Source organism: Mytilus californianus, unplaced genomic scaffold (genome assembly GCF_021869535.1).
Source record: "Mytilus californianus isolate M0D057914Y unplaced genomic scaffold, xbMytCali1.0.p SCAF_32, whole genome shotgun sequence".
NCBI classification, from domain to species: domain Eukaryota; kingdom Metazoa; phylum Mollusca; class Bivalvia; order Mytilida; family Mytilidae; genus Mytilus; species Mytilus californianus.
The window spans coordinates 1,586,819-1,604,528 of record NW_026262682.1 but is presented as its reverse complement, the minus strand read 5'-3'; the positions used below and the strand labels follow the sequence as shown (position 1 = coordinate 1,604,528).

Below are 17,710 nucleotides of genomic sequence, written 5' to 3'. Positions count from 1 at the left end.
TTAAAGTAATATGAAACGAGTTTTGGGTGAAAAAAATGTCTTCAAAAATAAGCTTGTTATGTTTACATTCCCTAAAATCTAAACCATTCGTGGCTGTTTCAGTACGAAAATCGCGATCATATGGCATGCAAACCAGAAAACAATTCCATCTGCTACGAGTTTTTTCATAACAATGGAGGTTAATTAAATTTCGGATGCTCCGTTCCGATGATTGCCGATCTTCACCAGCGTACACAATGATGACGTCAACGATGGATGCTGAGGTAAGTCCACGTTATACTGGTTCAGAAAGAAGTTAAATTTCTAGCGTTAAATTGCCTTGCAAAGAAATTCTTTCACCTGTTTTTCTAAAAAAATATCAGTTGAAATAAATTTCATTCTAACTTCCTCGATATATATTCAAAAATTGGACTGAAAACGTTAAAACCGTAAAGAATCATTGCTAGGGGCCCCAATTGGGGAAAACAAAACAGAACAAAGAATCTATTAATTTATCTAAATTCCTCGTCGGATCTACGGTGTCACATGTAAAAAATATCTATAATTTATCATATTTGAATGTATAGTTAAAGGAGTTGCCAAAAAGTGTCAGATAAACAAAATTTCAACACGAACGCAAACAAACAGATTTCAGATTGCCTTTTTGAAAAAACGCCAGTGGCGGACCCTAAAGCAAGAGGGCATGGGTCCCTCTTATGCTGAAAAAATTAGAATGATGGAATGGGTCTCCTTGTAGTGTCAGTCACTGCTGGCTTGAAGGTCGTTGCGAGAAGCGACAGGAATGCAATGTATTTTCCAACTAATCAGGGCCACTGAACCCTCCCAAGTCGACACTCAAGTTTGACACAAGCCATTAATGTTTCATGGGCTGTATTATATCCACCTCCAGGTTTAATAGAAGGAAAAATCAATTCAATTTGGGGAGGGGGGAGGGGGGGTCGAAGTTTTTGTGGTAGATATTCTGGAAAAAAATTCCTGCATTTTTTTAGCTGTAATCTCTGTCCTGCATTTTTATTTTTCACTATATTTGGTCCTGCCTTTTTTTATAAGTTTATCCTGTTTTTTTGGGGCCCAGTTCCACATCCTGCATTTTTTTAATCAAAACTCCTGTTCTGCCTTTTTGACTCAAAACTCCTGTCCTGTTTTTTTCAAATTTGATCCTAATATCAAATGGTAGCTCTCTTATATCGGAAAAAGTCACATTATCTATGTTTTAAAAAGAAAATGTTCAGATGGTCAAATATATAATTATAGGAAAAGGTCACAATATATATTTTGTATGAGAATGGTCATAATATAGTCAAAAATATAAAGGGAAAATGTAAAGCAACATATGTATGCAATGTATCATGGCAATTCTAGTTGTAAATAGTTTTATTTCATATCTTTTTCTGAAGAAGATGTGAGTTTGGCTAGACAGCTCAGCATATTTTTCTACAAGTTTTATGCTCTTTAGCTTATTTAGAAATTATTTAGAAAAAAATCGCAAAGCAATAGAAACTTTTTCTGTAACATGTTTTAATGTTTTTTATTCTTTTCTTTTTTCTTTTCTTATACATATTTTTTAGGTAAGGCAGCTCAGCATATTTTTCTAAAAGTTTTATGCTCTTTAGCTTTGGAAATATAGACAAAAATCCCAAAGCAAAAGAAACGGTTTAGTGTTAAAAAACAAATTATCCCCATTAAAAGTAGTTGGGGAAGGACCATTTAACTTGCAAAAGGGGGGGGGGGGCATGATTTTTTTTCTGGTCAGAAACTTATTTATTTTTGGAAAGTGGCACAACAAATTTTTGTTTTAAATTTAATATTATTTTTTATGCCTTATGGTAAATATCCCGTCAGAATATTTTTTTTCTCCTCTTGCTGGTCAAATTATTCATTTTCTCAAAATTCAGAATCAAAATATTTATTTACGAAAAAACCAATAAGGGGGGCTTGAATTTTGTCTTGACCAGATATTGTTTGTCCTTATATATAAGGTACATATGGAATAAATAGCTTATTTACAGTTTTCAGATGCATCGAGTGAAAGGAGCAGGTCGCCAACATCTGACCTTAGCTCTGACAATGGAAACAACCCTGGTCAGCCTATGGAGCAAAAACAGGTGAGAGGTCGTGGAAGGGGCAGTGGACGCGGACGAGGCAGAGGTCAGGCGAGAGGCAGCAGAAGAGGCAGAGGAAGAGGACAAAGAAACAGAGCCCAGCTTCAAGAAGTCAACAGAGAAAGCAGAATAGCTGAACTTGAGGTATTGATTAGCAACAGAAAATAATACCAAATTATTATCTTTGAATTATTGTGCCCGCCTTACCAATGTCCTGTATGTTTCTCAGCTCCTACTTATGATAATTGAATTTGAGATGTGCATTGGCACATCTTCTTATGTATATTGTAAGAAAAAGAAGTCATATCAAAGTTATTTTCAAAGCGATCAGAAACATACGATCTATAATTATTATATTTGTTGTGATTTTCTAAGTGTATTATGGAAATTTTTAACAATACTCTTAGTTTCTTCTTATTTACACCAAATAATGGAACAAAACACATTTACATTTAGCAATTGTTTTTATTGCATTAACAATTTGGTTTCTTACTTGCATCATCATGTTCAAGCGATAATTTGTGCTTTGGCATGTTTTTGCTACATTGGACTGTACTACTTTCAATTTTAATCGTTTTTTTTTTTTTATTTCAGAATAGAGTCAATTCGCTGTCTGTTGATGACATGCGGGATCTAATAAAACGCATATCAAAGGCACAGCCCAGTTTCCTTCTGAACATCCTGGACAATTCAAATGTTGGCAATGGGCAGCCAGCTGGACCAGCTGAACCAGAACCACCAAAACCAGACCAGCCATCATGGTGCTCCTGCTCTAATTGTAGAGAGATGCCAACACAGCAGTAAAGGCTGTGTTGCAAAAGACAGCCATTGAATTGCCATTCAAGGTTACCGGTAAGATTACAGTAACATACCTACAATTTGCTTTAGACAAATGTCCTTTTTAAAAAGATTTAAATAGAATTATTAGAGAAAGATATAGCTTGCTTCCTTTTCTGTTGCACCTTGGTGTTACCTATGTCTTGTTAGGGTCTGTGTTGCTCATGCTATTTTCTTTTTGTTTGCGTCATCTCTGTCGTCATACTGTTCTTGTTGCAGAATCTGTCTGCATTATATGATTTACAATTTTTTTTTCCTGTTTTCTTTTCTTCTGCTGTAAAGCCTTCATTGTAGTTGGTTTGGCGTTTCTTATTTGACACTGAATTGTATAATATTTATGATACAATATATGTATTTTTTAAAAACTACAGTTAATAATAAATAATATTCTTTATTTCTAGGATTTCCAGCAATGTGTTCTGGATGAACTTGTTTTGGAGCTGGCAATCCGGTACCGGAATGATTTTCTGGCACAGCCTGAAGATGACAATTACAACAGGTGTCATCGCCATGCTGCCTACAGGCAGTATATCCTATGGATACATGGATATTTGGGGGCCGGCAACAGGAGGGTTATACCGAGCTGTTGTGTTTGGAGAATTAGGGATAAGTATCCCGATGGAACTGGCCAGTATGTTGGATTTGTTGGTGGCAGACTTGGCTAAATAAAAATAGTAATATGAAAAAAAAGGTTTTATTTTCTGAGCACCAAACTGAAGAATAATGATCTGAATCAACAATAGCACAAAGCATAGACCAAATAATTACATATGGGAAAGGTTCTCAAAGAAAACAACATAGTCAGTCAGTACTATGAAATATAGGTCACAGTGATTAAATTTTAGTCTGGATACTGATGAACTACCATTGTTCATTGGTTGTTGTTTGTTATTGTTTTCGTTTCTCAATTTGTATATAAATTAAGTTTTCCTGTTCGAATTGTTTTACACTGATCTTTTTTGTGACTTTTATAGCTTGCTGTTAAGTGTAAGCCAACGATCTGTGTTGAAGACTGTAGAGTTGTCTCATGGGCATTCATACCATATCTTCTTATGAAATTTTAAGTCAGTGAACCATGAAATATAGGTTACAATGATCATATTTTGATCATATTTTGTCTTGATGCTGATTGACTACCATAGATGCAAGTTGCTGAACTGTGAAATGGCACTCGCAATTATTATTTTGATTGGGTCTTGTAGTGCTACCAAAGGTGCATCTATATACAAGATTTCATTGCTCTAACACACACATCAATATAATTGAACTTTGACCAAAGAACCATGAAAATAAGGTCAAGGTCAACTGACACCTGCCGGACAGACACACACACTTTTCAATTATTCAATAAATTAAATATAGTTTTACTATCCCTATAGAATCGGAACCATGAACTATGCAAATAATGTAAAGGTCAGATATTACTGACCAGACCAAAAATGTACACCTTGCATAAACCAAATATATTTCACCTTTTCCAAATGATACTTGAAAAACAGAGCAAACAAGTTAAAAAAATTGCCACTGACCAATGAACCATGAAAATTAAGTCTAGGTCAACGGACATCTGCCAGACAGACATACACAATTTACAAGTATTCAATACACCAAATATAGTTCTACTATCCCTATAGAATCTGAAAAACAGAATAAATCAGAGAAATTTTATAAGGTCAAGGTCAGATTATACCAACCAGACGAAAATATACACCTTGCATAAACCAAATATTGTTCACCCATTCATTATGGTCAAGAGAAAACTGTCTGACAGGCATGAGGATCTTGCAAGGTACGCAGATTCCAAACATAGTTACTTATAAAAAATGTTTGCGAGTTTTCCATTGAAAACATATGTCGCCAAGAAATGACAAGTTTTAACAGGAAGTTCATGATCAATGACAATAATATCACTTTACATGGTATAGCACCCTGGGATAAAACTTTGAGCCAAATATCAAGATTGTTGCCAACACGGACGCAAGACAACATATGGTGATCCCTATCAGTCGCTTCTGCATGTGCAGGTGACATAATATAAATAAGACAGAAATTTACACAACAAAAAAATATTCCCTTTTTTTGAAGCAGTCATTCAACCATGAAAATGAGGTCAGGGTCAAATAACAGACAAAAAGTTCATAACATATGGCATCTATATACAAAATATGAAGCATCCTGGTCTTATACCTTCTGAAATGCTAATCTTTTAATAAAAGACAAGAGAGTCCTGTGTAAAACAACCTGAGACATTTTGACTTATTTAATACTAAATTACAATGAATTAGTATCATTAACATACAAGGTCTATTCTAATTCGTACAATACAGGTACACAATCAATAAGAGCTGATCTGGAATAAAATGTTGGGCGATTTTATTTTTGTCTGACCATAAAACACTTTCTAAGACGCTTCAACAATTCATTATGCATGAAATATTATAAACAACTAGTAGTTAAACGGACAACAATCCATCAGTCCAACTGTAATCAAGAGTTTTTTCTGGGTCTTCCTTGTTAAATCTTGATATTTTTGTGCGACAAGATCAGCTGTTGATGGTGGCAAGGTTGGTGCAAGTACTGCTGACACTCTCCTTGGGTCATTGACATCTAGCAGCACTTTTCTGTTCATCCCAACAGGATCTTGTAATCGGTTTTCTACTATGGTTTTTATTATGGTAGGAACATGGTGATAGTCTTTGTCCTCCCTTTTAGCATACACTGACCACTGAATACCAGTCTTGCTGTAGTATCTCTGATACCTAAAATATTTTTTTAATACAAGTATTCAATAGTGTACCAAGTGATAGACAGACCCAACAGATCAAATATTTGAGGACTTCCCAAAAAAGTTTGAATTGCAGTCTGCATATTATGGAGGCTGACAGTATTGTACTATTCCATAAACATTTTTTTCCAAATAAAAACAAGAATGTGTCCATAGTACACGGATGCTCCACTCGCACTATCATTTTCTATGTTCACTGGACCATGAAATTGGGGTCAAAAATCTAATTTGGCATTTAAATTAGAAAGTTCTTATCATGAGGAACATGTGTACTAAGTTTCAGGTTGATTCGACTTCAACTTCATCAAAAACTACCTTGACCAAAAACTTTAACCTGAGGCAGGACAGACGGACAAACGGACGAACGAACGGACGCACAGACCAGAAAACATAATGCCCCTACAACTATCGTAGGTGGGGCATAAAAAAATAATAGTTTACCTAGTGCTCCCATCTTTGTTGACCATCATTTGCCTTTGGCAATGAACATTATTATCCAGGGCTGCTAACAGATTGCGAGCTCTGTATGAAACTGGATTAAAAGAATGGCGCTTGGAAGCATATTTAAGGATCAAGTTTTGGAAATTTTCCAATTCAGCTGTGCTCCTGAAAAAAAAGTAAATAACAAGTGAATCTATAAGCTACTGCTCACTAATGATACCCCCATTTAAATTATAAGGTAAACAGAAAGTTAATAAGTTGAAAACATATTGCACAGTATAGCATGCTCATATAAACCTTGATACCATATTTCAAAAAGCCGTAATGTGTAGTTTGTGGAAAATGAGTCAAAATAAATGTGGATTGTGTCCACATGTAGACACAGATGATGCCCCCGCTTGCATATCATATAGTTATAAAGGGACATAACTGAGGAACTGAGGCAAACTTAAATTAGAGAACGGAAACTAAAAATTTTGCATTTTTTCCATTTATAAAGGGGCATTACTCTAGAACGGTTTGCGAGACGCCACCAAAATTCAAACTTGAACTGAGTTTTGTGGTAATAAGCATTGTGTATAAGTTTCATAACATTTGGTTGAGGCAAACTTAAATTAGAGAACAGAAACTAAAAATTTTGCAATTTTTCCATTTGTAAAGGGGCATAACTCTAGAATGGTTAGAGTGACGCTACCAAAGTTCAAACTTGATCTGTATTTAGTGGTAATAAGCATTGTGTGTAAGTTTCATAACAATTGTTTGAGGCAAACTTAAGTTAGAGAACGAAAACTAAAAATATTGCAATTTTTCCATTTATAAAGGGGCATAACTCTAGAACAGTTAAAGTGACGCCACCAAAATTCAAACTTGATCTGTGTTTTGTGGTAATAAGCATTATGGATAAGTTTCATAACATTTGGTTGAAGCAAACTCAAGTTAGAGAACGGAAACCAATTTTGGGGACGTACGGACGTACGTACGTACAGACGGACAAGGGTAAAACTTAATGCCCCCTCCGCTATGGCAGGGGCATAAAAATCATGGGGACAGATAGACAGAGGTTACAGCTCAACCCCTTTTAGTGGGGTTATAAATGCACTTAGGATATGAACGTAGATAACTTATATCATACCTGCAGTTTAAGTAGTAAGGAATTTTCTTAATGAATCTTTTGTCCATCACAATTCCAATGGCAGCATCATGAGCTGGTGAACCAGCTTTCAACCAACCCTTTTCCCTCTCTTCACATAACGGACCATGTTTACAGGAATATGTTCCATCGTCAGTGTACGACATAGACCATTCATGCTCATTAACAACATGGTGTATCATTCCACACCACACGCCCTGTAAATTCAAAATAGCAATTGAGGGATAAATTCATATTAGAAATACAACTTTATACTGCAAATTACAAAGAAATAGGGAAATGAGAATATAGAGACAAGAAAAATGACATGTGACATCATGCAAATCCCAAGCTAGCTAAAATTCCTAAACTTACATATAAATTGCAACATTATCATGATTGTACCAAACTAGAAACCTAGGTTTTTGACCTTGACCTACAAAGTTGTTCATGTTTGAAGCCTGTTTTTGACCTTTGACCTACAAAGTTGTTCATGTTTGAAACCTGTTTTTGACCTTGACCTACAAAGTTGTTCATGTTGGTTAATATACATGTCAAGTACAGTCTTTCAAATCATAACAGTTCTCAAGATATGCAGCGGACAGGATCTTTCCCATAGGACATAATTATTCTTATTTTGTTTTTCTCACACGATGCAATTTAATTTTCCCCTATGGGACAATGATATTTTTTCAAGCCGGGAGTAAAATATTCATACATAATTTTCTTTTTTTGATACATGTCTTTAAAACATTCATTACTGATTTTTAGTCGCTTTTTAAAAAGATTTCTTTTTCTGAATTTTACTGGACGAGGAGGTATTTAATCATAAAATATAATCAGATCAAACAAAAACCATAGACAAGAACATGTACTACCATATCATAACATACCATGAATTCTTGAATAGACTTTGATACATCTGCAGAATACCAAAAGTGATTTACAATATCTCTAGTCCATTCCAATAGACATTTCATTTCCTTTTCCTGCCCAGCCTGTTGAAAATAAGTTACATTAAAACAAAGAGCAGATTCTTGTAGAACAAAAGATTATTGTAAACATTCAAGATAAAATGTATTTTTAAAGCTTATTATAACTGTTATTCAAAATAACAAAATTAATACCACCTAAAAGTGGAATTGTATTTGTAGAAAACAAAAAAAACCAACGCAATCAATAATGAAATGGCATCAATCCATCATGAATTCAATTAATAATGATTCCATCAAGGTTTCTTTTCAAAATTCATTCACTCGTTAAGGCTGAGTTTCAGATTAGATAAATAAGTTGATGGACAAACAGACATGAATAATATATGAATTAAATTGTTTCTATGATACCTATCTTTATGACCTTCTTTCCTAGATTTTTGGGCCCATGCCAAATATCAAAGGAATGTTTGATTATACATATTTCTAATTCGGGTTGATTGATTGATTGATTATTTGGTCTTTCACGCCAGTTTATGCACTACTAGCTATTCCACGGTGGCCTCTTTTTTTTGTTGAGGAAACTTGGAGTGCCGGGTATTTAAATTTTTACACTTTAGACTGATTGAAATTATAAAATATTGAAAAACAGATATGGGCAAATGCACAAATAAGTCGCCTAATTACCCATTATGTTATTCAATAAAAAAAACATCTGTAGCTGACCAATTTTATTAATTGATTTATAGACCCAACAGATCAAATATTTGAGGACTTCCCAAAAAAGTTTGAATTGCAGTCTGCATATTATGGAGGCTGACAGTATTGTACTATTCCATAAACATTTTTTTCCAAATAAAAACAAGAATGTGTCCATAGTACACGGATGCTCCACTCGCACTATCATTTTCTATGTTCACTGGACCATGAAATTGGGGTCAAAAATCTAATTTGGCATTTAAATTAGAAAGTTCTTATCATGAGGAACATGTGTACTAAGTTTCAGGTTGATTCGACTTCAACTTCATCAAAAACTACCTTGACCAAAAACTTTAACCTGAGGCAGGACAGACGGACAAACGGACGAACGAACGGACGCACAGACCAGAAAACATAATGCCCCTACAACTATCGTAGGTGGGGCATAAAAAATTAATAGTTTACCTAGTGCTCCCATCTTTGTTGACCATCATTTGCCTTTGGCAATGAGCATTATTATCCAGGGCTGCTAACAGATTGCGAGCTCTGTATGAAACTGGATTAAAAGAATGGCGCTTGGAAGCATATTTAAGGATCAAGTTTTGGAAATTTTCCAATTCAGATGTGCTCCTGAAAAAAAAGTAAATAACAAGTGAATCTATAAGCTACTGCTCACTAATGATACCCCCATTTAAATTATAAGGTAAACAGAAAGTTAATAAGTTGAAAACATATTGCATAGTATAGCATGCTCATATAAACCTTGATACCATATTTCAAAAAGCCGTAATGTGTAGTTTGTGGAAAATGAGTCAAAATAAATGTGGATTGTGTCCACATGTAGACACAGATGATGCCCCCGCTTGCATATCATATAGTTATAAAGGGACATAACTGAGGAACTGAGGCAAACTTAAATTAGAGAACGGAAACTAAAAATTTTGCATTTTTTCCATTTATAAAGGGGCATTACTCTAGAACGGTTTGCGAGACGCCACCAAAATTCAAACTTGATCTGAGTTTTGTGGTAATAAGCATTGTGTATAAGTTTCATAACATTTGGTTGAGGCAAACTTAAATTAGAGAACAGAAACTAAAAATTTTGCAATTTTTCCATTTGTAAAGGGGCATAACTCTAGAATGGTTAGAGTGACGCTACCAAAGTTCAAACTTGATCTGTATTTAGTGGTAATAAGCATTGTGTGTAAGTTTCATAACAATTGTTTGAGGCAAACTTAAGTTAGAGAACGAAAACTAAAAATATTGCAATTTTTCCATTTATAAAGGGGCATAACTCTAGAACAGTTAAAGTGACGCCACCAAAATTCAAACTTGATCTGTGTTTTGTGGTAATAAGCATTATGGATAAGTTTCATAACATTTGGTTGAAGCAAACTCAAGTTAGAGAACGGAAACCAATTTTGGGGACGTACGGACGTACGTACGTACAGACGGACAAGGGTAAAACTTAATGCCCCCTCCGCTATGGCAGGGGCATAAAAATCATGGGGACAGATAGACAGAGGTTACAGCTCAACCCCTTTTAGTGGGGTTATAAATGCACTTAGGATATGAACGTAGATAACTTATATCATACCTGCAGTTTAAGTAGTAAGGAATTTTCTTAATGAATCTTTTGTCCATCACAATTCCAATGGCAGCATCATGAGCTGGTGAACCAGCTTTCAACCAACCCTTTTCCCTCTCTTCACATAACGGACCATGTTTACAGGAATATGTTCCATCGTCAGTGTACGACATAGACCATTCATGCTCATTAACAACATGGTGTATCATTCCACACCACACGCCCTGTAAATTCAAAATAGCAATTGAGGGATAAATTCATATTAGAAATACAACTTTATACTGCAAATTACAAAGAAATAGGGAAATGAGAATATAGAGACAAGAAAAATGACATGTGACATCATGCAAATCCCAAGCTAGCTAAAATTCCTAAACTTACATATAAATTGCAACATTATCATGATTGTACCAAACTAGAAACCTAGGTTTTTGACCTTGACCTTTGACCTACAAAGTTGTTCATGTTTGAAGCCTGTTTTTGACCTTTGACCTACAAAGTTGTTCATGTTTGAAACCTGTTTTTGACCTTGACCTACAAAGTTGTTCATGTTGGTTAATATACATGTCAAGTACAGTCTTTCAAATCATAACAGTTCTCAAGATATGCAGCGGACAGGATCTTTCCCATAGGACATAATTATTCTTATTTTGTTTTTCTCACACGATGCAATTTAATTTTCCCCTATGGGACAATGATATTTTTTCAAGCCGGGAGTAAAATATTCATACATAATTTTCTTTTTTTGATACATGTCTTTAAAACATTCATTACTGATTTTTAGTCGCTTTTTAAAAAGATTTCTTTTTCTGAATTTTACTGGACGAGGAGGTATTTAATCATAAAATATAATCAGATCAAACAAAAACCATAGACAAGAACATGTACTACCATATCATAACATACCATGAATTCTTGAATAGACTTTGATACATCTGCAGAATACCAAAAGTGATTTACAATATCTCTAGTCCATTCCAATAGACATTTCATTTCCTTTTCCTGCCCAGCCTGTTGAAAATAAGTTACATTAAAACAAAGAGCAGATTCTTGTAGAACAAAAGATTATTGTAAACATTCAAGATAAAATGTATTTTTAAAGCTTATTATAACTGTTATTCAAAATAACAAAATTAATACCACCTAAAAGTGGAATTGTATTTGTAGAAAACAAAAAAAACCAACGCAATCAATAATGAAATGGCATCAATCCATCATGAATTCAATTAATAATGATTCCATCAAGGTTTCTTTTCAAAATTCATTCACTCGTTAAGGCTGAGTTTCAGATTAGATAAATAAGTTGATGGACAAACAGACATGAATAATATATGAATTAAATTGTTTCTATGATACCTATCTTTATGACCTTCTTTCCTAGATTTTTGGGCCCATGCCAAATATCAAAGGAATGTTTGATTATACATATTTCTAATTCGGGTTGATTGATTGATTGATTATTTGGTCTTTCACGCCAGTTTATGCACTACTAGCTATTCCACGGTGGCCTCTTTTTTTTGTTGAGGAAACTGGGAGTGCCGGGTATTTAAATTTTTACACATTAGACTGATTGAAATTATGAAATATTGAAAAACAGATATGGGCAAATGCACAAATAAGTCGCCTAATTACCCATTATGTTATTCAATAAAAAAAACATCTGTAGCTGACCAATTTTATTAATTGATTTATAGACCCAACAGATCAAATATTTGAGGACTTCCCAAAAAAGTTTGAATTGCAGTCTGCATATTATGGAGGCTGACAGTATTGTACTATTCCATAAACATTTTTTTCCAAATAAAAACAAGAATGTGTCCATAGTACACGGATGCTCCACTCGCACTATCATTTTCTATGTTCACTGGACCATGAAATTGGGGTCAAAAATCTAATTTGGCATTTAAATTAGAAAGTTCTTATCATGAGGAACATGTGTACTAAGTTTCAGGTTGATTCGACTTCAACTTCATCAAAAACTACCTTGACCAAAAACTTTAACCTGAGGCAGGACAGACGGACAAACGGACGAACGAACGGACGCACAGACCAGAAAACATAATGCCCCTACAACTATCGTAGGTGGGGCATAAAAAAATAATAGTTTACCTAGTGCTCCCATCTTTGTTGACCATCATTTGCCTTTGGCAATGAGCATTATTATCCAGGGCTGCTAACAGATTGCGAGCTCTGTATGAAACTGGATTAAAAGAATGGCGCTTGGAAGCATATTTAAGGATCAAGTTTTGGAAATTTTCCAATTCAGATGTGCTCCTGAAAAAAAAGTAAATAACAAGTGAATCTATAAGCTACTGCTCACTAATGATACCCCCATTTAAATTATAAGGTAAACAGAAAGTTAATAAGTTGAAAACATATTGCATAGTATAGCATGCTCATATAAACCTTGATACCATATTTCAAAAAGCCGTAATGTGTAGTTTGTGGAAAATGAGTCAAAATAAATGTGGATTGTGTCCACATGTAGACACAGATGATGCCCCCGCTTGCATATCATATAGTTATAAAGGGACATAACTGAGGAACTGAGGCAAACTTAAATTAGAGAACGGAAACTAAAAATTTTGCATTTTTTCCATTTATAAAGGGGCATTACTCTAGAACGGTTTGCGAGACGCCACCAAAATTCAAACTTGATCTGAGTTTTGTGGTAATAAGCATTGTGTATAAGTTTCATAACATTTGGTTGAGGCAAACTTAAATTAGAGAACAGAAACTAAAAATTTTGCAATTTTTCCATTTGTAAAGGGGCATAACTCTAGAATGGTTAGAGTGACGCTACCAAAGTTCAAACTTGATCTGTATTTAGTGGTAATAAGCATTGTGTGTAAGTTTCATAACAATTGTTTGAGGCAAACTTAAGTTAGAGAACGAAAACTAAAAATATTGCAATTTTTCCATTTATAAAGGGGCATAACTCTAGAACAGTTAAAGTGACGCCACCAAAATTCAAACTTGATCTGTGTTTTGTGGTAATAAGCATTATGGATAAGTTTCATAACATTTGGTTGAAGCAAACTCAAGTTAGAGAACGGAAACCAATTTTGGGGACGTACGGACGTACGTACGTACAGACGGACAAGGGTAAAACTTAATGCCCCCTCCGCTATGGCAGGGGCATAAAAATCATGGGGACAGATAGACAGAGGTTACAGCTCAACCCCTTTTAGTGGGGTTATAAATGCACTTAGGATATGAACGTAGATAACTTATATCATACCTGCAGTTTAAGTAGTAAGGAATTTTCTTAATGAATCTTTTGTCCATCACAATTCCAATGGCAGCATCATGAGCTGGTGAACCAGCTTTCAACCAACCCTTTTCCCTCTCTTCACATAACGGACCATGTTTACAGGAATATGTTCCATCGTCAGTGTACGACATAGACCATTCATGCTCATTAACAACATGGTGTATCATTCCACACCACACGCCCTGTAAATTCAAAATAGCAATTGAGGGATAAATTCATATTAGAAATACAACTTTATACTGCAAATTACAAAGAAATAGGGAAATGAGAATATAGAGACAAGAAAAATGACATGTGACATCATGCAAATCCCAAGCTAGCTAAAATTCCTAAACTTACATATAAATTGCAACATTATCATGATTGTACCAAACTAGAAACCTAGGTTTTTGACCTTGACCTTTGACCTACAAAGTTGTTCATGTTTGAAGCCTGTTTTTGACCTTTGACCTACAAAGTTGTTCATGTTTGAAACCTGTTTTTGACCTTGACCTACAAAGTTGTTCATGTTGGTTAATATACATGTCAAGTACAGTCTTTCAAATCATAACAGTTCTCAAGATATGCAGCGGACAGGATCTTTCCCATAGGACATAATTATTCTTATTTTGTTTTTCTCACACGATGCAATTTAATTTTCCCCTATGGGACAATGATATTTTTTCAAGCCGGGAGTAAAATATTCATACATAATTTTCTTTTTTTGATACATGTCTTTAAAACATTCATTACTGATTTTTAGTCGCTTTTTAAAAAGATTTCTTTTTCTGAATTTTACTGGACGAGGAGGTATTTAATCATAAAATATAATCAGATCAAACAAAAACCATAGACAAGAACATGTACTACCATATCATAACATACCATGAATTCTTGAATAGACTTTGATACATCTGCAGAATACCAAAAGTGATTTACAATATCTCTAGTCCATTCCAATAGACATTTCATTTCCTTTTCCTGCCCAGCCTGTTGAAAATAAGTTACATTAAAACAAAGAGCAGATTCTTGTAGAACAAAAGATTATTGTAAACATTCAAGATAAAATGTATTTTTAAAGCTTATTATAACTGTTATTCAAAATAACAAAATTAATACCACCTAAAAGTGGAATTGTATTTGTAGAAAACAAAAAAAACCAACGCAATCAATAATGAAATGGCATCAATCCATCATGAATTCAATTAATAATGATTCCATCAAGGTTTCTTTTCAAAATTCATTCACTCGTTAAGGCTGAGTTTCAGATTAGATAAATAAGTTGATGGACAAACAGACATGAATAATATATGAATTAAATTGTTTCTATGATACCTATCTTTATGACCTTCTTTCCTAGATTTTTGGGCCCATGCCAAATATCAAAGGAATGTTTGATTATACATATTTCTAATTCGGGTTGATTGATTGATTGATTATTTGGTCTTTCACGCCAGTTTATGCACTACTAGCTATTCCACGGTGGCCTCTTTTTTTGTTGAGGAAACTGGGAGTGCCGGGTATTTAAATTTTTACACATTAGACTGATTGAAATTATGAAATATTGAAAAACAGATATGGGCAAATGCACAAATAAGTCGCCTAATTACCCATTATGTTATTCAATAAAAAAAACATCTGTAGCTGACCAATTTTATTAATTGATTTATAGACCCAACAGATCAAATATTTGAGGACTTCCCAAAAAAGTTTGAATTGCAGTCTGCATATTATGGAGGCTGACAGTATTGTACTATTCCATAAACATTTTTTTCCAAATAAAAACAAGAATGTGTCCATAGTACACGGATGCTCCACTCGCACTATCATTTTCTATGTTCACTGGACCATGAAATTGGGGTCAAAAATCTAATTTGGCATTTAAATTAGAAAGTTCTTATCATGAGGAACATGTGTACTAAGTTTCAGGTTGATTCGACTTCAACTTCATCAAAAACTACCTTGACCAAAAACTTTAACCTGAGGCAGGACAGACGGACAAACGGACGAACGAACGGACGCACAGACCAGAAAACATAATGCCCCTACAACTATCGTAGGTGGGGCATAAAAAAATAATAGTTTACCTAGTGCTCCCATCTTTGTTGACCATCATTTGCCTTTGGCAATGAGCATTATTATCCAGGGCTGCTAACAGATTGCGAGCTCTGTATGAAACTGGATTAAAAGAATGGCGCTTGGAAGCATATTTAAGGATCAAGTTTTGGAAATTTTCCAATTCAGATGTGCTCCTGAAAAAAAAGTAAATAACAAGTGAATCTATAAGCTACTGCTCACTAATGATACCCCCATTTAAATTATAAGGTAAACAGAAAGTTAATAAGTTGAAAACATATTGCATAGTATAGCATGCTCATATAAACCTTGATACCATATTTCAAAAAGCCGTAATGTGTAGTTTGTGGAAAATGAGTCAAAATAAATGTGGATTGTGTCCACATGTAGACACAGATGATGCCCCCGCTTGCATATCATATAGTTATAAAGGGACATAACTGAGGAACTGAGGCAAACTTAAATTAGAGAACGGAAACTAAAAATTTTGCATTTTTTCCATTTATAAAGGGGCATTACTCTAGAACGGTTTGCGAGACGCCACCAAAATTCAAACTTGATCTGAGTTTTGTGGTAATAAGCATTGTGTATAAGTTTCATAACATTTGGTTGAGGCAAACTTAAATTAGAGAACAGAAACTAAAAATTTTGCAATTTTTCCATTTGTAAAGGGGCATAACTCTAGAATGGTTAGAGTGACGCTACCAAAGTTCAAACTTGATCTGTATTTAGTGGTAATAAGCATTGTGTGTAAGTTTCATAACAATTGTTTGAGGCAAACTTAAGTTAGAGAACGAAAACTAAAAATATTGCAATTTTTCCATTTATAAAGGGGCATAACTCTAGAACAGTTAAAGTGACGCCACCAAAATTCAAACTTGATCTGTGTTTTGTGGTAATAAGCATTATGGATAAGTTTCATAACATTTGGTTGAAGCAAACTCAAGTTAGAGAACGGAAACCAATTTTGGGGACGTACGGACGTACGTACGTACAGACGGACAAGGGTAAAACTTAATGCCCCCTCCGCTATGGCAGGGGCATAAAAATCATGGGGACAGATAGACAGAGGTTACAGCTCAACCCCTTTTAGTGGGGTTATAAATGCACTTAGGATATGAACGTAGATAACTTATATCATACCTGCAGTTTAAGTAGTAAGGAATTTTCTTAATGAATCTTTTGTCCATCACAATTCCAATGGCAGCATCATGAGCTGGTGAACCAGCTTTCAACCAACCCTTTTCCCTCTCTTCACATAACGGACCATGTTTACAGGAATATGTTCCATCGTCAGTGTACGACATAGACCATTCATGCTCATTAACAACATGGTGTATCATTCCACACCACACGCCCTGTAAATTCAAAATAGCAATTGAGGGATAAATTCATATTAGAAATACAACTTTATACTGCAAATTACAAAGAAATAGGGAAATGAGAATATAGAGACAAGAAAAATGACATGTGACATCATGCAAATCCCAAGCTAGCTAAAATTCCTAAACTTACATATAAATTGCAACATTATCATGATTGTACCAAACTAGAAACCTAGGTTTTTGACCTTGACCTTTGACCTACAAAGTTGTTCATGTTTGAAGCCTGTTTTTGACCTTTGACCTACAAAGTTGTTCATGTTTGAAACCTGTTTTTGACCTTGACCTACAAAGTTGTTCATGTTGGTTAATATACATGTCAAGTACAGTCTTTCAAATCATAACAGTTCTCAAGATATGCAGCGGACAGGATCTTTCCCATAGGACATAATTATTCTTATTTTGTTTTTCTCACACGATGCAATTTAATTTTCCCCTATGGGACAATGATATTTTTTCAAGCCGGGAGTAAAATATTCATACATA

The 17,710-nt window shown here is 34.4% G+C and overlaps 1 protein-coding gene and 1 pseudogene across 3 annotated transcripts; one reads left to right on the top strand and one right to left on the bottom strand.

The window, feature by feature from the left end:
* Nucleotides 1-236: 236 nt before the first annotated feature.
* On the top strand, nt 237-3,604 carry LOC127736528 (uncharacterized; annotated as a pseudogene).
* Nucleotides 3,605-6,139: 2,535 nt separating this feature from the next.
* Nucleotides 6,140-14,752, bottom strand: LOC127736540 (uncharacterized). 3 transcript variants are annotated; one of them, XM_052247110.1, is made up of 3 exons: nt 14,652-14,752; nt 7,298-7,512; nt 6,140-6,330 (listed from the first exon to the last, which is right to left on the bottom strand). In XM_052247110.1, the coding sequence occupies exons 1-3, from the start codon at nt 14,736-14,738 to the stop codon at nt 6,162-6,164; spliced, it is 471 nt and encodes a 156-aa protein (XP_052103070.1). In that variant the 5' UTR covers nt 14,739-14,752; the 3' UTR covers nt 6,140-6,161. The 3 variants fall into 3 exon arrangements, with proteins under 3 accessions (XP_052103070.1, XP_052103069.1, XP_052103071.1); XM_052247109.1 differs by lacking the exon at nt 14,652-14,752 and adding an exon at nt 11,420-11,520; XM_052247111.1 differs by lacking the exon at nt 14,652-14,752 and adding an exon at nt 8,188-8,287.
* Nucleotides 14,753-17,710: the final 2,958 nt, after the last annotated feature.